Consider the following 22,547-nt stretch of genomic DNA (forward strand, 5'->3'; position numbering starts at 1 on the left):
TTTGCCTTTTGCCAAGGGATTATGAGATGTTATTCTGTTCGAACAGATAATTAGTAATGGCTGCTGTGTTATTATTCTGTTAAGTTTTCCAATAGAGTTAAATTATTCCAATTGCTTTATTCTTTCTTCTGTTGTACTTCACTGGAGTGGATGAATGAAGCATGTTTTGCTTCAGATCTGGTAGTTTGCCTAATAGAATTGCATCTTGGAAGCTGCATCTTACACTTACCTTTAAAATAAGAAAAAGTTAGGGTCTAAGCTATCTTATTAATATATTTTTGAGAGGATCTAGTCTAGTCCATAACAATGGCTTTAGATGATCGTCCATGAATATATTGATTGACAGACCAGACTCGAAGAGTGCAGTGACACACTCCCACTTCTATACTCTATGTTGCTACAGCCAAACTGGATACAAAATTAGCTTGAAGGTAGGAGACAGAGGGTGGTGATAGAGGGTTCCTTTTTGGTCTGGAGGGCTGTAACCAGTGGTATGCCACAAGGATCAGTGCTGGATGCCCTGTTTTTGATAATTTATATAAATGATTTGGATGTGAATATGGGATGCATGGTGTGGAGGCGTGTTCAAATAAATATCAAAATTGGTGAGTAGCAAAAATAACCTCTTTTATTCAGCAATCACAGCACAAGTTCGAGGCGGCAATAGAATCGCAAAATACAGTTCTTACAAGAACCCTTTATACACAGTTCTAGCATATATTAAAATCTCATTACTGTGGTGTTACATTTTTTATCTATAGTACATAAAGGTTTAAAGGGCTTCTGTCGTGGGAGACAGGAGATGGGTTAAAATGTGCTAAATGCTGGCAGCTACTTCTGATGGGATGTCTGTCAGGTCTGCTTGCATAATTATAGAGTCATAGAGAAGTACTGCATGGAAAGAGACCCTTTCGGTCCAACTCATCTATGCTGACCAGGGATCCCAACTTAATCTAATCCCATTTGCCAGTATCTGGCCCATATCCCCCCAAACCCTTCCTCTTCATATTCCTATCCAGATGCCTTTTAAATGGTGTAATTGCGCCAGCCTCCACCACTTCCTCTGGCAACTCATTCCAAACACACACCACCCTCTGTGTGAAAAAGTTGCCCTGAGGTCCCTTTTTTATCTTTCATCTCTCACGCTATGCCCTCAAGTTTTGGATTCCCCCACCCCAGGGAAAAGAATTTGTCTATTTATCCTATCCATGCCCCTCATGATTTTATAAACTTTGATAAGGTCACCTCTCATCTTCCAACACTGTAGGGAAAACAGCCCGCCTCTCCCTATTGCTCAAATCCACCAATCCTGGCAACATTCTTGTAAATCTTTCCTGAACCCTTTCACGTTTCACAACACCCTTCAGATAGAAGGACACCAGAATTGCATATAATATTCCAAAAGTAGCCTAACCAACATTCTGTACTGCTGCAAAATACTGACTAATAAAGGAAAGCATACGGAACACCTTCTTCACTATTCTGTGACTCTACTTTCAAGGAGCTATGAACCTGCACTCCAAGGTCTCTTTGTTTAGTAACACTCCCTTGGACCTTACCATTAAATGTATAAGTCCTGCGAAGATTTGCTTTCCCAAAATTAAGCACCTCAATTTATCTAAATTAAACTCCACCTGCTACTCCTCAGCCCAATTAGGAGGTGTTAACCCTTTTGTCTTTTAAATTAAGAAACGTTAGTAAAAATACCAGGCCCATATGCTCTAAATAAATTAGAAATCATCATAAAAGAATAAACAATTTTAAATTTTAATTTTTAACTGAATTTTATTCATTGATGCAATTTTATGCAAGCGCTGTTTTGTCTTAAAGGGATAATGGCCCAGTTAAAAGGTAATTAACACGTACTTAATTTATTCAGGTCCAGGAGATGGCTGGTAAGGGCTGCTTAATATTATAATGTGTCGTGGAGACTTGACGGGGATGGTATTGTTCTGTGTGGGATGCTTGGTGAGGGCTGATTAATATTATAATATTTCACGAAGACTTGATGGAGATGCTGAGGTAAACACTGCTTGTAGCAGGGTGATAAGGTGTAGGAATGCAGTGATGGGTTTGAAAGGGTTTTTTTAAATTTGGAAAATATAGAACTGCAGTTTTATGAATGAATGAATGATGGGTTAGTAAAGGGTTATGAATGAATGAATGGGAATCCCGTATTAATGAATATAGCAAGCTAGTGAGTGAGTTAATAAAGATAGCCTATAACACAATATCTCACAACACAATATCTCACAATGTTAGTAAGTCAGCCGATGACACCAAAATAGGTTGTGTAATGAACGATGAAGAAGATTATGTCAGAATACAATGGGTCCTTGATCAGACGGGTCAATGGATCAATAAGTGAAAGATGGATTTTAAGGGAGAAGCTAAATAGGCTAGAGTTATTTTCCCTGAAGCATTAGAGGCTGAGGCGTGACCTTGTACAGGTTTATAAAATCATGAGGGGCATAGATAGGTTAAATAGAGAAGATCTTTTCCTGGGGTGAGAAAGTCCAAAATTAGTTGGCATAGGTTTAAGGGGACAGAGGACAGATTTAAAAGGATCTAAAAGGCAATTTTTTTGTGCATGGTGCATGTATGGAATGAGCTGCTAGAGGAAGTTGTGGAGGCTGGTACAATTACAACATTTAAAAGGCATCTGGATGGGTACATGAATAGGAAGGGTTTAGAAGGATATGGGCCAAATGCTGGCAAATGGGACTAGATTTATTTAGGATATCTGGTTGATATGGGCGAGTTGGACTGAAGAATCCGTTTCCATGCTGTATATCTCTATGACTCTAAATAAATGTGAGGTGTTGCATTTTGGTAGGGCAAATCAGAGCAGGAGGAGAAAGTGAGGACTGCAGATGCTGGAGATCAGAGCTGAAAATGTGTTGCTGGAAAAGCGCAGCAGGTCAGGCAGCATCCAAGGATCAGGAGAATCGACATTTCAGGCATAAGCCCTTCTTCAGGAATTCCTGAAGAAGGGCTTATGCCCGAAACGTCGATTCTCCTGTTCCTTGGATGCTGCCTGACCTGCTGCGCTTTTCCAGCAACACATTTTCAAATCAAAGCAGGACTCATACAATTAATGGAAGGGCCCTGGGGGTGTTACTCAACAAAAAGACTGAGGGATGCAGGTGCATAGTTCCTTGAAAATGGAGTTGCAGGTAGACAGGCTGGTGAAGAAGGCATTTGGCATGCTTGTGTTCATTGGTCAGCACATTGAGTATAGGAGTTGGGATATTATCTTGCGGCTGTGCAGGACACTGACTAGGGCATTTTTCAACTACCACATAGAATTCTGGTCACCTTTGATGGAGGTACAATGGATCTTTGTTAGAAGAAGATGCTCTTTTGAAAGCAGTTGACATGGGGCAGTCCTCTTCAGAATTTACTGACTTTTGTGAGTGGTTATCATCATAGATTAAACTGTTGTGTAATTTGGAAGAATGTGTAAATTCAACTACCAGGAGTGTAGTCTATTATCAGAACTTCTACTGTTTAAACACTATGCTTCCTTCTCATTCACTCCTATATTTAAAAAAATCACCATGAGTTGAGATTGCTCCTCGATCCTGAAGATTTCTCTGAAATGTGTTTCTAAGAAATGTTTAGCTTGAAGTCTGGTTGTTAAACTTGAGAGGGTGCAGCAAAGATTTACAAGAATGTTGCTGAGTCTGGAGCATTTGAGTTATAGGGAAAAGCTGAAGAGGCTGGGGCTTTTTTCTCTGGAGTATCGGAGACCGAGGAGTGATCTTACAGAGGCTTATAAAATCATGAGGGGCATGGATAGGGTGAAGAGCCAAAGTATTTTTCCGAGGATGAGGGAGTCCAAAATTAGAAGGCATAGGTTTAAGGTGAGAGGGGAAAGATTTAAAGGATCTGAGGTATAACTTTTACATACAGTGGGTGTATGGAACAATTGCCAGAGGAAATGGGAAAGGTGGGTACAATTAGAACATTTAAAAACCATCTGGATGGGTATATGAAATGGAAGGGTTTACAAAGATATGGGCCAAATGATGGCAAATGTGACTAGGTCAATTGGGATGTGTGGTTGGCACGGATGAGTTAGAGCGAAGGGTCTGTTTCTATGCTGTATGACTCTATGTATTGCGGGGTGGGGGAGCCCAGAACTGGAGGGCATAAGTTTAAGGTGGGAGGGGAAAGATATAAAAGGGACCTAAGGGGAAACTTTTCCATGCAGAGGGTGGTGCATGTATAGAGTGAGGTGGAGGCTGGTATGATTACAACATTTAAAAAGGCATCTGAATGGGTACATGAAATAAGAAGGGTGTACAAGGGCATGGGCCAAATACTAGCAAATGGGACCAGATTCATTTAAGCTATCCATTGGCATGGACCAGGTGGCCTGAAGGGTCTGTTTCCTTGATTTACATTTCTCAGATTATATGAAGTATAAAGTTAAAAAAAATCACACAACACCAGGTTATAGTTCAACAGGTTTCATTGGAAGCACACTAGCTTTCGGAGCGTCGCTCCTTCATCAGGTGGTAGTGGAGGGCTCAATCCTAACACACAGAATTTATAGCAAAAATTTACAGTGTGATGTAACTGAAATTATACATTGAAAAATTGATTGTCTATTAAGCCTTTCATCTGTTAGAATACCATGTCAGTTTCACTTCTTTCATATGTAAATCACAAAACCTTTTTTTAAAAAAGTTGCATTCTCAGGTTAGCTGTTAACAATGGTTATAGCTAGACAATATGTTGAAGGTAAAAACGTCAAAAGTGTTATCCCCCTATGAAGTATATGTTGATTTAAACTATGATTGGTCTTCATGCACGTGCTTCGGAGGGCCGGCCAGCAGGGCGGCGCTGCTTGTGGATGTTGAGCAGGGTTTTAGTGGGGTTTATTTTCTAAGCGAGGAGGTGGAGGCGCCTCTTGCCGTTTCCTTCTGGAACAAAAGGAGCGGGAGGAGGTTTGAAAACAGCGGCATCGGCAAATACGCCGCGAGAGGGGCCTGGTGGTGCCTGAGCTGATCCCGTGTTGAGACTGCTGTGTGCCGATCGACTGGTCGGGGCCTTGGCCTCGGGCTTGCTGTGGGCCCTGAGCCTGAGCCTGAGCCTGAGCCTGAGCCTGAGCCTGAGCCTGTGTGCGGGGCTGTCACCATGGCTTTGGAGGGGGATGTCCTGGACACGCTGGAAGCCCTGGGGTGAGCCGCCTTTTCCTGCAGGGTCCAGCATCCGATCTGCCTCCGAAGGGTTTATTAGGTCTTCTTACTCTCTTTGTTTTAAAGCAAAACGGAGGAGCGAAGTGGTGAGATGGGTTCTCCCTGCCCTGTTGCTGCAGGGGAATGAATGGGGAGGGGGTGGGCTTCCAGCACAGGGACCCACTGTGGCCATTCACTCATACTGCCCCATCCACGGGGAGAGCTCCCCCTCTCGCTACAAGCACCTCCCCTCCCTGCACAGTTTCACCAACTCTCCCACTACCCCCCACCTCTTCCCCCTCCTCCCCAACTCTCCCTCTCCTCTCCCCCACCTCCCCTCTTCTCCCCCCCCCCCACTATTACCAGCTCCCCCTCTCCTCTCCACTTGCCCCCCCACCTACCACATTACCCCCACAACTACCATCTCACCCCCTCAGTATCATCAACTCTCCCTTCCCCACCCCCCTGTATCACCAACTCTCTCACCTTTCCCCTCTTCCCCCACTACCACCAGCAACATTTTTCCCTTTCCCCACAACTACCACCAGCAACACCTTGCTGCCACAACACCACCACCACCTCCTCTGCCCATCCCCCTGACTACCACCACCAGCACCTCCCCTTCTCCAGATCATCTTCACCCCACAGACTTCACCTTCACCCAGTCAGTGCTTCTCCCATGGAGTAGTACTGATGACACTTGGACCATAAGAATGGGAGGGGGTCGGGAGTTGTGTGTTGGTGCTACTGTCGGTCATATAGATCAGGTGGTGCAGCTCACACTTTGGGAGAGGAGAGAGTAGATGCAATTGCTGAAATCAAAGATATGGGACTGACATCGTGGCAAGCAACAGTCCCATCAGTATGGCATATGGTGGTGCAGCATCCTAGAACTTTGTGGAAGCAAGGACAAATGATTGCTGGGCCCTTTGCTGAGATACTTGTATCATCGATCGCTATGGGTGAGATGCCAGAGCATGCCATTATTTAAGAAAGATGGAAAGGAAAAGCTGGGGAACTATAGACTGGTGAGCCTGATGTCTATGGTGGGGATTCTGAGGAACAAGATTTACATGTATTTGGAAAGGCAAGGACTGATTAAGGATACTCACCATGGCTTTGTACATAGAAAGTCATGTCTCATTAACTTGAGTTTTTTTTTTGCAGGAGTGTCTAGGAAGATTGAAGGCAGACTGGTGGATGTTGTCTACGTAGGCTTTAGTAAGGCAAGGCAAGGTTCTGCATTGTAAACTGATTAGCAAGGTTAGACCACATGAAATACAGGGAGAACTAACCATTTGAATGCAAAATTGGCTCGGTGGTAGGAGACAGGGTGGTGGTGGAGAGTTGCTCTTTGGACTAGATGTCTGTGATGAGTGTGTGCTGCAAGGATCAGTGTTGGCTTTTTTTTGTCATTTTATAAAAATGATTTGCATGTGAATGTAGGGGGTACTATTAAGTTTGCAAATGCCACCAAAATTGGTGTTGGGACAGCAAAGATTACCTCTGAGTACTACAGGACCTTGATGAGGTGGGCAAATGGTCCAAGGAGTGGCAGATGGAGGTTAATTTAGGTAAATGTGAAGTGCTGTATTTTGGTTGGGCAAACCAGGGCAGGACTTATACACCTTAATGGTAAGGTTCTGGATTGTGTTGCCAAACAAAGAGGCCTTGAGATGCAAATTCCTAGTTTCTTGAAAGTGTAGTCACAGTGTAGTGAAGAAGGCATTTGGAACACTTGACTGTATTGGTCAGTACATTGAGTATAGGAGTTAGGAGATCATGTTGCAGTTGTATAAGACATTGGTTAGGCCACCTTTTGGAATACTGTGTTCAATTCTGATCTCCCTGCTGTGTAAAAGATGTTGAGAAACCTGAATGGGTGCAGAAAAGACTTACAAGGATGTTGCCAGCATTGGAGGGTTTGAGCTATAGCATACAGCTGAATAGGCTGGGGCTATTTTCCTTGGAGTCTTGGAGGCTAAGGAATGATATACAGTAGAGGCCTATAAAATCATGAGGGGCATGGATAGGGTCAGTAGCCAAGGTCTTTTCCCCAGGGTTGGAGAGTCCAAAACTGGATGACACATGTTTAAGGTGAGAGAGGAAAGATTTACAAGGGACTTAAGGGGCAACTTTTTCATGCAGAGGGTGGTGCATGTATGGAATGAGCTGCCAGACAAGATGATAGAGGCTAGTACAGTTAAACTATTCTGGGTATATGAGTAGATGGTTTAGAGGGATAAAGGCCAAATGCTGGCAAATGGGGCGAGGTTAACTTAGAATATCTGTTGGCCTAGATGAGTGAGACTGAAGGGTTTGTTTTATTGGTGCATATCTCCCTGATTGTAGTGATGCTACTGGCTCATAGTTTGGTTGCTTACATTAGCTTTTCTTTCTTTAATGACATGCAAGTTAGCATTGACTGCTTATCCTTAATTGCACTTGACGTAATGATCATGAGCTGTCTTTATGAACTGCTCTAGCCCATGTGCTGTAGATGTACCCACAATGCTGTTGGGAAGGAAGTTCCAAGATTTTACCCAGCTGTTGTTTTAATAACACTTTCAATTTCTAATAATAGTTACACAGACCTTTGTTTTTATGATGCAGATACAATGGACCCTTGTTAGAAGAGGATGCTCTTTTGAAAGCAGTTGAGATGGGGCCGTCCTCTTCAGAATTTACTGAACTGTGTGTGTGGTTATCATCACAGATTAAACTGTTGTGTAATTTGGAAGAATGTATAAATTCTACTACCAGTAAGTGCATTTTATTATAAGAACTTCTATTGTTTGAACACAATGTTTCCTTTTCTTCCGCTCCTATGTGAAAGAAAGTTGTCATGGAATCAGATTTTTCCTCAGACTTGAAGATTTCTCTGAAATGTTTCTCAGAAGTGTTTAGCCTGAATATACTGTCACTGAGAATATTTGCAATTCATAGATATGAAAACATAGCTAAGAACTTGTGTTACAGTGGTTTAATGCTCCTTGTAATTTAGTTTATAACTGAGAAGTTCAATTCATTTTAGCCAAATTGTACCATATTTTTCAGTAGAAAGTTATCCAAGAGATTATGGTTGGTCAGTCTAAGTGCATGTGGAAGGTGGCTTGATTATTTAACATCCTGTTAACATCAGTTAGCTGAAGTGAGTTTTAAACTTGTTACTACAATAAGCAAAATATCTTTTCAATTTTCTGTTTTCAGTAGAATCCCACTTATGTGGTAAGTTAGGGTGCAGGTTGGAAATCTATTAATATAGAAAATTGAATAATTGGGTAATCGATGGTATCTTCTACAGACACAGTTGAGAGTTGAAGGGCAAGTGATTTACCTGATACCTCAGAGCAGTTGGGGAAAAAAACCTGGAAAGATATCTACAGTACAAGAAAACCTTTCAGCCCAGCCTGTGCTGATTTAAAAACAACTACCTAATTATTATTATCCCATTTTCCAACACTTAGCCCAATGCCTTGGCATTGGCAGTGCATATCCAAATACTTATGAAGGTTTTGCTTTTACCACCCACACAGGCAGAGCTTCAGATTACCACCACCCTCTGTAAGAAATAAACCTCCTGCCCCTTGCCTTTCTCTATATTCCCTAGTCATGATCCCAGTCCCAAGGGAAACAGTGCCAGGCTCTCCAATCACTCTTCATAACTAAAACTCTCCATCCTGGGAGCATCTGGTAATTCTCTGCGCACTCTCCAGTGGAATTACATCCTTCCTGTAAAATGGATTCCAGAACTGCACACAATACTCTAGTTGTTGCCTAACCAATGTTTTATACAGTTTCCCAACTTTTAAAGTATATGCCTTGGCTAATAAAGACAAATATCCCATATACATTAACTACTTCATCTTCCTGCCTTGCTACCTTAAGGGATGCTGGGCGTGTATACCAATGTCCCTCTGATCTTTGGTGCTTCTGAAGGTCCTGCCATTCATTATTTCCTTGTTTGTCCTGCTCAAGTGCATCAGTTCACACTCAATCAGGTTGAATTCCATTTGCCACTGATCAGAAGAAATTGAGTGAGTGGGTTAAGAAAAAGAAAGAAGCATATATCAGTATAGACAAGATAGATTAGAAGTGTATAGGAGTATACTTAAGGGAAATCAGGAGGGAAAAAAGGGGACATGAGATAGCTTTGGCAGATAGGGTGAAGGAGAATCTAAAAGGTTTTAACAAATACATCAAGGACAAAAGGGTAACTAGGGAGACAATAGGCCCCACAAAGGACAGCAAGGTGGCCTTTGTGTGGAACCGCAGGAGTTAGGGGGAATTACTAAACGAGTATTATGCGTCAGTGTTTACTGTGGAAAAGAACATGGAAGGTATAGAATGTAGGGAAATAGATGATGACATCTTGAAAAATGTCCATATTGCAAAGGATGAAGTGCTGGATGTCTTGAAACGTATAAAGGTGGATAAATTGCCAGGAGCAGATCAGGTGTACCCTAGAACTCTGGAGGAAGCTACTGAAGTGGTTACTGGTCCCTGCTGAGATATTTGTATTATCGATGGTGACAGGTGAGGTGCAGGAAGACTGGAGGTTAGCTAACGTGGTCCACTATTTAAGAAAGGTGGTAAGGACCAGCCAGAGAACTATAGACCAGTGAGCCTGATGCCCGTGATAGGCAAGTTGTTGGAGGGAATCCTGAGGGACAGGATGTACCTGTATTTGGAAAGGCAAGGACTGATTGGGGATAGTCAACATGGCTTTGTGCGTGGGAAATCATGTCTCTCAAATTGTAATTGAGTTTTTGACAAACTAACAGAGGATTGATGAGGGCAGAGCAGTAGATGTGATCTATATGGACTTCAGTAAGGCGCTCGACAAGGTTCCTCGTGGTAGACTGGTTAGTAAGGCTAGATCAATGCAGTACAAGGAGAACTAGCCATTTGGATACAGAACTGGCTCGAAGGTAGAAGACAGAGGGTGGTGGTGGAGGGTTGTTTTTCAGACTGGAGGCCTGTGACCATTGGAGTGCCACAAGGATTTGCATTAGCTCTGCTACTTTTTGTCATTTATATAAATGTTTTGAGCATAAGAGGTATAGTTAGTAAGTTTTGCAGATGACACCAAAATTGGAGGTGTACTGGACAGCGAAGAAAGTTACCTCAGATTACAATGGGATCTTGACCAGATGGGCCAGTGGGCTGAGGAGTGGCAGATGGAGTTTAATTTAGATAAATGTGGGGAAGTAAATCTTAACAGGACTTATACACTTAATGATAAGGTCCTAGGGAGTGTTGCTGAGCAAAGAGACCTTGGAGTGCAGGTTCATAATTCCTTGAAAATGGAGTCGCGGGCAGATAGGATAGTGAAGGTGGTGTTTGGTATGCTTTCCTTTTATTGGTCAGAGTATTGAATAGAGGTGTAGGGAGGTTGTGTTGCAGCTGTACAGAACATTGGTTAAGCCACTATTGGAATATTGCGTGCAGTTCTGGTCCCCTTCCTATCGGAAAGATGCTGTGAAACCTAAAAGGGTTCAGAAAAGTTTTGTAAGGATGTTGCCAGGGTTGGAGGATTTGAGCTATAGGGAGAGGCTGGACAGGCTGAAGTTGTTTTCCCTGGAGCGTTGGAGGCTGAAGGGTGACCTTTATAGAGGTTTATAAAATCATGAGGGGCATGGATAGGACAAGTAAACAAAGTCTTTTTCCTGGAGTTGGGGAGTCCAGAACTAGAGGGCATAGGTTTAGGGTGAGAGGGGAAAGATATAGAAGGGACCTAAGGAGCAACTTTTTCACAGAGGGTGTATGGAATGAGCTGCCAGAGGAAGTGGTGGAGGCTGGTACAGATACAACATTTTAAAAGGCATTTGGATGGGTATATAAGTGAAAGTGTTTGGAGGAATATGGGCTGGGTGCTACCAGTTGGGACTAGATTGGGTTGGGATATCTGATTGGCATGGACGAGTTGGACCGAAGGGTCTGTTTTATCTGTGATTCTATGTATGCATGCCTGTACTCAAAAGCTTTCCATCTCGCTATTTACCACCCCACCTCATGGGATGTGGCTGTCACTGGCTGGACCAGCATTTATTGATTGTTCCAAGCTGCGCTTGAGGTGTGGTGAGCTGCCTTCTTGAACTGCTGCAATCTATTCTATGACTGTGCATCTGTCTACAGCACAATGCTTTTAGCGAGGAAATTCCAAGGTTTTGACCCATTGACAGTAAAGGAATAGTGATAAGCTTCCAAGTCAGGATGGTGAGTGGCTTGGAGAACTACCAGCTGGTGGTGTGCCCATATGCGCTTGTCTTACTAGCCTGCTATTGGTCATGGGCTTGGAATTCTTAAACAATCAAGAGCCAAGCCCCCAGTCCAGCTGAGCTCCCCAACTGACATGGTAATCCTGAACTAAATGGTCACGATTTGCAGAATTGAGTACAACTCAATGCCTGGATCCTGATTGCACATAGCAGTCCATCCCCTGGACTAATGGTTCCTTTGAGAAATTATGGTGTCACTCTGTGACTGGCTTAGGACTTCTCCCTTTGGACTTTCAGTCATTGCATGTGCTACAACCAAGAGGCTATGTGTGCTGCATAAATATGCAGTAAATGTCACGGTGACGTGGCATAATGCCATACACAGCCAACAAAAAAAACTGCTAGTGCTGACAGCAATAACAATGTGCCAGACTTTCTGTGCTCAAAGGCAATGCAGTTCACTCTGAGCATTCACTTCTGAATGAAGGGACGTTAGGTAAAAAGATATTACAAAGCTGTTGAGTATCTGAGTGATAGTTAAGAAAGCAAATTAACAGTTTCCAACATCTGCAGTCATTGTTTTTACCTAACAGCTCTGAAACAATACAACTTGCTCTGATGCATGAGCTAGGTACATTTTCCTACGTGCACAGTGGCCGGCAGCAAAATTGCAACCTAAGATGTTGATGAGCTCCAAAGTGCAGTTTTGAGGTGCTGAGCTATATTCTAAGTTTAGTTTGAGGTGTGCAATAATGATGTGATATGCTGATGCCTTTGGCAATGCTGACTTCTGTTGATGGAGAGTGCAGGCGGTCACTTCAAATAAGATTTTGGGGAGTGCTGGCCAACCTGGACAGCCAGCAAGACACCAGTCCGTGTCAGCATCGAGGTAACCATTCTGGTTTTCAAGTTGTGAATTGGTGATATCTACTGTTTCAGCGGAGCTTGAGAGCATTGTGTGCTGTGTGTACATGAGATGAGATCAACATCGCATTATCAAATAACAAATGCAAATACAGCCCTCACTGCTTGCAAAGTTGAGAGATTTGTATCCAGTTTTTAAAACCATAAGGGAAGAATTGAATTTTGATTTTCTCAGTGTTGAGACTTTTTTTTTCTTGCCATATTTTCTGAACTTTATCACCTTTGACCACATCATTCTAGACTGAGAAAATTCCACCCTATGATGTATTTGACAGTGTCACCCTCTTATGTGAATCTCTATTAAAAGTCAATTAGTATTAGATAATATCAACTTGTTAAATGTTTGAAATTAAGTTTAAATTATTAAGTTTTCAAGCATTCATCAAAATATGAAAGTGGATAGAAATTTGAGATTCCTAGCCAGGGCATGCAGAATGGTTAATAATTGGGAGTAATTAGAGTTAACTGTAAAACCATTTAAGAGTCTAGACAGCAGTATGAAAATGTTAATCATTTTCACTGAATTAAATTCAGACTGCTACGTTTCTTCCTGTGATTTGAGTCAACGAAAGTCATATTTTTAGCTGTATGTTTTCAATTTAAATAACCATAGTTCACTTCTTCAATACAGGAAAAAAATGATTTATCAAATTTCATTTGAAGAAATGATAGGGATGTATGTATTAGTAATTGGATTAGATCACTTAATAAAATGCAATCTGAAGATTTGTAACCAGATTCAAGGGTACAAGTTGGAATCAGACTTTTTAAGAAACTATCACCATTTCCAAATGAGTTTTGAATTCTTGTGTGATATGTTGCATTGGTGATGGTGCTTTAGCTTAGGTATGGGAGATAAGTAACCTAGAACATCATACCTTTTCTTGGATGGACTCTGCTTTTTGACAATAAATATTCTCTTTGAGTACCTTTTCAGTTCTGCTTGCCTTGCTTTTTTTTTTAAGGTGCTGATGATACAGAAAGCTTTCTGCTGGAGATTAATGGCTTCTTGAAAGAGATGTTGTGCCCTTTCTCATCACTTCTCACTGGAGATTTCAAAGAAAGACTAAGAAAGAAGGAAGACTGCTTAAAACTTCTTTGTAAGTTGAATGGTAGCTTGGTAGATGAAAAATATCAGTCAAAAGAATTCTATACAATTTGCAGGAATTGTTAGTGGAATCTTTTATTGTACTTAATCAGTAGAATTGCTTCTAACATATTGCAAAGAAATACTAAAGTGGAAGCCGCAAATTTTACAGCACAGAAGGACGAATGTACAATAAGCTTTACAAGTAGCAATATTGCCAAACTGAGTCTCTTTTAATCTTTAGTGTTTTGAGACCATCTGACTTACCATCATTCACCACAAGGTGTCCTCTCCATCCCATGTTACAGGAGCTATGACATTTTTGACGAAGGGAGCAAAAGCTTATGTTCCTCCATAGTACTCATTTGCTTAATCCTTGCTTTGACTAACAATTTAGGGAAGTAACTGTTCCTGAATCCTGGGTATTCGCATGACCATTATTTTTCTGGTAGCAAGAGTTCTGCACCCCCTTCCCCACACCCAACCACAGTAGCTATAATCCTATGTTTCTGTGAGCTTTCTGTATCTTGCCTTATCCATTTTAAGCTTATCTTGTCGATGAAGCCACTCTCATTTGACCCCATTACTGCTACATTGTTGATAGCCAACTTCTTTTCCTGGTCTCTGTGCCAGTTGCTATTTTTATTGTTGTTTCCTTTTTCCAAAGTGCTGTCATATGCCCCTCCTTAATCTGAAATTGACAGATTTTTGTTTTTAATGAAGTTACACACAGTGGATTGTGTTGAGATGCAGATCAACCATGAATGGTGTAGCAACCTCCTAGAGCTGAATATTTGCTGCTGTTCCTTCATTCGCTTGAAACAACACTCTGAGGCTGGGAAAGGGGCATTATACAGAGGAACCTCAATTATCCGAATGAGATGCGCGGGCACTATATCATTCTGATAATTGATTATTCGGTTAATTGATTCAGTTTCTCTGGGGCTCAGAGTTTTCTGTTAAATCTGCTCCCCATTCAGGAGATGGGGTAGCAGCATACCACGCGCAGGCCCCCATCTGCCCCCAGCTGTGCCCCACCCCCCAACCCTGTCCAACACCACCCCCCCATCTGCCCTGCTCCCTCTCTGAGGCAGCTGGACTGAACACCAACAGCAAGACAGCTGCTGTTGCCGCTGCTGCCTTTTGGGGGGGTGAATCTCCAAATAGCACACATGAGCACACAAACTTTTTACTGCAACGCTTTAACAGGTTCCACCTTTGCCCTATACAAGGCAATGTGGGAGAGATTATCTGGTGAGGGGAGGGGGAGGGTTAGGGTACACCCCTATGTACAACTGCAGGGAAAGTGTGTGGGGAGAGAGGGGATGGGAGGTCAGTCATTTGGACTGGGTGCCTGGGTCCCCATCGATGTCCAGGACTGTTCTCGGCAGCATTTCAGTCAGCCAAGTTCACTTTTAATCACCGTAAACAAAAGGCACAATCAGTGTAGGAATTACGTCTTTGTAATGTTTCTATTAGGACCTCTAGATCTCCTTCAGATAATGCAGTATTTGGATAATTAATGTTCAGATAATCAAGGTTTCTCTGTAAATGCTTAGTTCAAAAACAACTAGGTCTGAATAAATTAAAGAACTGCAGATTCTGAAAGTCTAAAAAGAAAACAAATTGTTGGAGGAACAACATGTCTGGTGCCATCTGTGTGGAGTAAGCAAAGTTAATGTTTCAGGTTCAATGACCATCCTTTAAAACAAATTTCGAAGTAAACACTGCTTAGAATTGCTTTTTCAATTATTTTAGCATGATGCTTTTTTTTTTTTAAAACTATGCTCACCTCTGCTAAAGGTCGATGTTTTATTGTGCTGGAAATATAATTGTGACCATGAACAGAATTTTTTGGAGCCTTTTGTCTCCTGTAGAAAGATTGGCCAGCCTTATCTAATAAGATCTTTGTAACTTTAATGTATAAAATGATAAATGCAAATAATTGGATTATAAATAAAGCTAATTTCCTTTACCCAATGTGTTTTTAAGTTTAACTACGTATATGTTTAATATATACAGATAAACAAAATTTTGTTGTATTTGTTTGTTTTCCAGTATACTTATCATCTGAGCTTCAAACTGCTAGGATCCTACACTCTAAATCTCCTCCAGTGCCTAAAACTGAAGGCAATGAAGAAGTTCGGCAAGAAATTAGATCTATTTGTGCAACGTTGAGTGTGCCCTGCCCTGTATCTGGTGCTGCTGATGCACATTTATTTAAAATTCTGGAGGAAAAGGTTGGTGCTACAGCTTGTCATTCTCACGTTGTAACGCGTATTTGCTCCACTTGAACCACTTCTGAATATATCCCGTTCTTCTAGGTGAAAAATATCACTTCCAAGGTTCCCGAAAAACACATGGGAGAGCCCTTGCTAAAGCTAACATTAACCTCTGACCACTGGGTAAGAGACAGATTCCTCAATAAACTGTTGTAGCTATTATGTAGGTAAACATTGTGTATCTACCTTGTCTGCAGAATATCTTTGAATCAACAATGAGATAAATTATCTTTTTAAATGTGGTTTTTGATGGTGATATTTCAGGAAGGAATGTTTAGTGCACCACTTGATGGTGTTAACTGTCCTCTTTGCATAAAGCTTTGAGATTTGTTTAACCTCCAAATAGATCACAGTTGCGTGGCAAGTGCCACCACTTATGTACTGAAGGTTTTATCTTCAAGTCGCCAATAAGCCGGTATGACAATACAGCCTCAGATTATGCCTTTTTAAAATTCAGCAACACTTAATTAAGCATTCAGGGTCCAGCGCAAACAGGTCAGAGTGTCAAGTTTGACTTAGTATGCAGGGACAGTTATATCCTGCGATACCACACACTTCTGACACTGGAAGTATGGTTATTTTAAGATTACTACACATGGCGAACTGTCTTTATGGTTGAACTAAAAAAGGAGAAATAATAATACAGATTCTAGTGCTTTTCACATTCTCAGGATATTTGAAATTCTTTTATAGCCAACCAGATGCATTCTGCACAGCTATATCTCAAAAGCCAAATTGTGTACAGTGAAGTTCCACAAATGTGATTAACATGGAGCAATGAATCTGCTTTTGGTGGTTGTGATTGATTCATCCTGACGGGATATCAGGAGAGACGTCTTTTAGAATATAGAACATTACAGCGTAGTACAGGCCCTTCGGCGGCTGATGTGTGTTGGTTCCACAGATAAATCTAAAGCCTATTCTGCACTATTCCATTTTCATCCATGTTTATCCAATGACCATTTAAATGCCCTTAAAGTTGGCGAGTCTACTACTGTTGCAGGCGGTGCGTTCCACGCCCCTAGTACTGAGTAAAGAAACTACTTCTGACATCTGATCTATATCTATCACCCCTCAATTTAAAGCTAAGTCCCCTCGTGATAGCCATCACTATCTGAAGAAAATGGCTCTCACAGTCCACCCTATCCAGTCTTCTGATTATCTTCTGTCTCAGTTAAGTCACCTATCAACCCTCACTCTAAGGAAAACAGCTTCAAGTCCCCCAGCCTTCCCTCCATAAGACCGTCCCTCCATACATTCCCTTTACTAGGCAATATCCTAGTAAATCTCCTCTGAACCCTTTCCAAAGCTTCCACATCCTTCCTATGATGCAGTGACCAGAGCCATATGCAATACTCCAAGTGCAGCCGTACTAGAGTTTTGTACAGCTGCAGCATGACTTCATGGTTCCAAAACTCAAATCCTCTATTAATAAAAGCTATCACAGTGTATGCCTTAACAACCCTATCAACTTGGGTGGCATCTTTCAGGGATCTATGTACATGCACACTGTGATCTCTCTGCTCATCTACCCTACCTAGAATCTTAACATTAGCCCAGCACTCTATATTTCTCTTGCTCCATCCAAAGTGAATCACCTCAGACTTTTCCACATTAGCTCCATTTGCCACCTCTCAGCCCAGCTCTGCAGCTTATCTATGTCCCTCTGTAACCTGCAACATCCTTCAGCACTATCCACAACTCCACCGACATTAGTATCATCCGCAAATTTACTAACCCATCCTTCTATGCCTTCATGTACATCATTTATGAAAATGACAAACCGCAGTGGCCTCAAAGCACATCCTTGAGGTACACCACTAGCAGCTGAACTCCAGAATGAACATTTCCCATCAACCACTACCATCTGTCGTTTTACACCTAGTCAATTTCTGATTCAGATCACTAAATCACCTTCTCCCATGCCTCCATATTTTGTGTAATAGCCTACAGTGGGGAACCTTATCAAACGCCTTACTGAAATCCATATACACCCATTATCCATCTGTTTGGTCACCATCTCAAAGAACTCAGTAAGGTTTGTGAGGCACGACCTACCCTTCACAAAACTGTTGATTATCTCTAATCAACTTATTCCTCTCTAGATGAATAATCCTATTTCTTATAACCTTTTCCAACACTTTACCCACAATCAAAATAAGATTCACTGGTCTACAATTACCAGGGTTGTCTCGACTCCCCTCCTTGAAAAAGGGGACAACGTTTGCTACCCTCCAGTGTTCTGGCACTATTTCTTTCGGCAATGATGACGTAAAGATCAAAGCCAAAGGTTCTGCAATCTTCTCCCTGGCTTCCCAGAGAATCCTAGGATAAGTCCCATCTAGCCCAGAGGATTTATCTATTTTCACACTTTCCCCAATTGCTGACACCACCTCCTTGCGAACGTCAATCCAGTCTAGTCTAGTGGCCTGTATATCCATATCCTCCTTGACAACATTCTTTTTTTCGTTGTAAATACTGACGGAAAGTATTCATTTAGCCCTTCCCTCGGACTCCACGCACTATTTTCCACCACTATAAGATTTGACCTTTCTCTAATTTTTTTTTTCTTGATATACCTGTAGAAAGCTTTAGGGTTTTCCTTTCCTCTGCATCTCGAGCTATTTGGAGGCCTTTGCAAACTCCCAACAGGGTGACCTCCCCTTTCCTGTTTCTAACTAACCTCAGTAGACAAGTCCTCATGCATCCTTTCTGCCACTGTAATGCTGTCCTTGACTAACAATGCCATGTCGCACCTCCCCCTCTTTTACCATCTTCTCGTTCTTACTGAAACATCTAAATTCCATAATCTGCAACAACCATTCCTGTCCCTGCTCTATCCATCTGTCTGAAATGGCCACAACATCCAAGTCCCAGGTACCAACCCATGCTGCAAATTCACCTGCCTTATTCCAGATGCTCTTTATTCTTGGTCTTCTTTTGATTTTAAAAAGTGGCTACAACATTATTAACAACCCCCTGACATGGAAGACAGGTCTTGGTTAACTTAATGTTAGAGATACTTCCAATAATGTGTCACTCATAATGCATGGAAGTGTTGGCTTAGATTTTGCATAGAGTAGGCATTCAATCTACAAATGTCTGGCCTCAAGTTGAGCATGTTACACTGAATAAAACTGACATGTGAATGTGTCCATGCATTCAGATGTAAAGTTTTTGTTATGGCCTCTTATAAATAATTGTACACATGCTGTAGTAGAGTTTCTGAAAGAAAGAACTTAATTTTGCAAGGGAACCTAGATTATCCGAACAAGGTGGTCGGGCACTATTCTGTTTGGATAATCGTTAATTCGGTTAATTGATTTAAATGCCTTTCCTCTGGGGCTTGGAGTTTTTTTGGAGACTGCAGTAGCGTACAGCACATGAGATCCAGCCCCCCAACTCCATCAACACTCTCTCCTCCTCCTCTCTTCTTTCCCCCCCCCCCCCCCCCCACCCACAAACTGGGGTAGACACACTGTACACCAACAACAAGATTGCTGCTGAAGCTGCGGCTGCCTTTGTGGGGTAAGTCTCCAAATAGTGCGCGCACACACCGGCACAGCCCTACACACACCTTTTTCTTGCAACCTTTTGACAGGTTCCATGTTTGCCCTGTACGGGACAGTGTTGGAGAGATTATCTGGGGAAGGGGGTTGTGGTTTAGGGTAAACCCCTCTGTAGAACTCCAGGGAATGTGGTGGGGTGAAAGAGAGGGCAGGAGGTCAGTCATTTGGAGACTGTGCCTGTTTAATCATTGTAAACGAAAGACGCGATCACTGTTGAAAGCACATCTTTGATGTAATGTTTCCATCAGGACCTCGATCTCCTTCAGATAATCTGATTTTCGGATAATTGGTATTCAAATAATCGCGGTACCTCTGCATACATTTTCTCCTCTGTTTAGAAGCCTTCTGCCATCTTAAATTTCCTAGAAGGAAGGTGAATAGAATGGGTAAATGTCAGCTTGGGAGAATGAATAGCTGTTAATGGGTACCACGAGTGGCTGAGTTCCTAGAAGGGCTTACCATTATTACATAAGCTTTAGTGGGCCATATTTCGCACACTGTCCTTTGTATGAGTTGCATTTATCTTGTGTTAGTGTATAGGCTGATTTACATATTTTGTGCATAGACATATACATATTTTATATGTTCCAGTGCACACCAGACATGGGCTACTAAAAAAACAACACAGCTACTAGTGGTACCCATTAGCAACTATTCATTCTCTAAGGCTGACTTTTATGCATTCCTTTTGTCTGTCAAACTGCTTTTCTCTCTCTGTATCTCCACCTATCATTTGCTCCATCCCATCTTCAGTATATATCGACATTTATCCTAGCGACAACCAGTTCTGAAGAAGGGTCACTTAACCCAAAAAGTTAGCTTCTTTGAGAGAAAACAGAATTGTCAGACCTGAGTTTTTCCAGCAATTTCTGATTTTATTCCCTCCTCGTTTTCCTGTCACTGAGTGAATCTCAGAAGTCCCTTAAAGACAGCAGCTTCTAGAGAGAAGCTCTGTTCGGCACCCTGATCAACACCTGTGAAGCTTCCTGGCTGCTGTGTAGCTTAGTGGGAACATTTGTTACAGTGTATTTTGCCACAGTGAGTGTCCGCTGCTTTTCCCCATATGAATGTGTGCGCGTGCACACGTGTTCAACTTTTTCTTCTGAAAATAAAGATGAAGTCTACAATAGGACGATGAATCAGAATTCCTGCAGCTCCTGCATATCTCATAAGCATAAGAGATATGGCTGATCAAGCAGTTACTCCAGACTTGCTGCTAAATTTCAGAAGTGGAAGTATTTTTATCAGCCATAACAAAATGTATTAGCTTCTGAGAAACTGCAGGATACCTCATAGTTGTGAAGTATGCTAAAATTAGAAACATTTGAAGGCTCATTCCTAACAGATTAACAGGAGAGCCATGATCCCATCTTGTTCAAATGTTTAGAATCAAAAAAGCTCTTTTATGAAATTTAGAGATTGTTCGATAAGTTTGAGTATTTCGAGTTCTACGATAAGAACTGTCTCAGTGTAGTACTGGAATTAAAGAACTGATTTTAAGTCCATGGCAGTTTAACAACAATGACAAGATGAAGAACAGAACATAGGAGAGCTGCGCAAACTCCACAAAAAATTGGAACTGTGAAATTTGGACTTGGTGGAGAAACAGAATTGTAAATTGTTTTAAACTAATTAAACTTTTTGAAGTACTTCAGAAAAATAAATCCTACTTGAGTTGGTGGAGGGATAATATGTAGTGTAATGAGAATGGCATTTACAGTGACAGGATGGTGACCTTGAATCATGTGCTGAGAGATGGAATGGTCTGTACCAGTTATAGGTGGACTTAATTTTGTATTCTACATTTCAAACCTGTGTTTTGTTGAAATTTACTTGTTCACTCATCAGTAGAGTAGATCCTTCCTATAACAGAACTGGGCGCAAGTTACCCAAAGATGCATTTACACTTATTCTAAAGTGGAATCAAACCACAAATCAAATGCAATCCAGGCTATTATTTTCTGTTTTATCTGTCTTCAGTATTATATGCCAATTTCCACATCTGATCTGCTGTCATATCAATATAGATCAGTTCATAGCTCATGAAATAAAGGGGACAGTAGCGATTAGATACAAAACTGGCCATGTGCTTAGAAACGGAGTAATGGTTGATGAATAGTTTTTCAAGCTGAAGAAATGTTTTTAGTGGTATTTCGTTGAGATCTTTATTAGGACTGATTTCATTGATTTATATTAATGATCTCAGTTTTCGAGGAGAGGGTCAATTTTTCAACATTTGCAGAAATTACAAAAGTTGGATGCATTGTGAGGAGGACAATGTTGAACTTCAAAGGGACATTGCTGAAAATGTGTTGCTGGAAAAGCGCAGCGGGTGAGGCAGCATCCAAGGAACAGGAGAATCGACATTTCTGGCATAAGCCCTTATGTCCGAAACGTCGATTCTCCTGTTCCTTGGATGCTGCCTGACCTGCTGTGCTTTTCCAGCAACACATTTTCAGCTTTGATCTCCAGCATCTGCAGTCCTCACTTTCTCTTCAAAGGGACATTAACAAGTTGGTGGAATGGGCAGGGAGTAGGTATTATGTGAAGTCCAGTAAGGTAATGGCAAGACTTTAAAGGGTGTGCAAGAACAGAGGCCTGGGTGTATATATGCATAAGTCATTAAAGGTGCAGGGCCAGTGGAGAGATTGGTTTATGAAATATACAGTATACTAGAATTTAATAGTGGCACACTAGAACAGGGAGAAAGAGTTAACATTTCTAATCCAGTGACTATACTTCAGAACTGTTCTGTTGCCAAGAATTGTCATTGAACGCAAACTATTATTTGTTTCCCTCCACCAATGCTGCCAGACATGCTAAGTTTCTCTGACAAGTTTTTATTTCTGATCTCCAGGATTTTGGTTTTACAAGAGCAGGATTTTGTGCTTTATCTTGCACAGAATTATTTAGATTACAGCTGGAGTATTGTGCACAGTTCTAGGCATCGCACTTCAGATGTGAATATGTTGGACAGAGTATTGAAGTTTACAAAAATGGTCTCCCAGGATGTAAAATTGCAGTTATGAACCTGAATCTTGAGAAGTTGGAACTGTTTTTCTTTGACTGGACATTTGTTTTAAGTTTTCAAAATCATGAGATCTGGACAGAGCAGATGGGGAACAACTGTTTCTACTCTAAAATGGATCAAGAACAAGAGGGCACAGATTAAGTGATTTGCAAAGCAGGTAAATGTGATCTGAACAGAAACTTTTTCACGTAGAGTTGTTAGTTCCTGGAATATCTGGAAGTGTGATGAAAGCCAGTTTAATTGAGAC

At 41.5% G+C, this 22,547-nt stretch overlaps 1 protein-coding gene across 1 annotated transcript in view; it reads left to right on the forward strand.

The window, feature by feature from the left end:
• The first annotated feature begins 4,880 nt into the window (after positions 1-4,880).
• Positions 4,881-22,547, forward strand: part of fam98b (family with sequence similarity 98 member B) — a 35,481-nt gene continuing 17,814 nt past the window's right edge. Inside the window, exons 1-5 of the mRNA XM_072569051.1 lie at positions 4,881-5,189; positions 7,800-7,948; positions 13,297-13,431; positions 15,477-15,658; positions 15,743-15,823. Of these exons, the coding sequence (XP_072425152.1) occupies positions 5,146-5,189; positions 7,800-7,948; positions 13,297-13,431; positions 15,477-15,658; positions 15,743-15,823 (591 nt within the window). The 5' untranslated portion in view covers positions 4,881-5,145. The remainder of the gene's footprint in view (positions 5,190-7,799; positions 7,949-13,296; positions 13,432-15,476; positions 15,659-15,742; positions 15,824-22,547) is intronic.

This window comes from Chiloscyllium punctatum, chromosome 4 (assembly GCF_047496795.1).
Source record: "Chiloscyllium punctatum isolate Juve2018m chromosome 4, sChiPun1.3, whole genome shotgun sequence".
Lineage (NCBI taxonomy): Eukaryota > Metazoa > Chordata > Chondrichthyes > Orectolobiformes > Hemiscylliidae > Chiloscyllium > Chiloscyllium punctatum.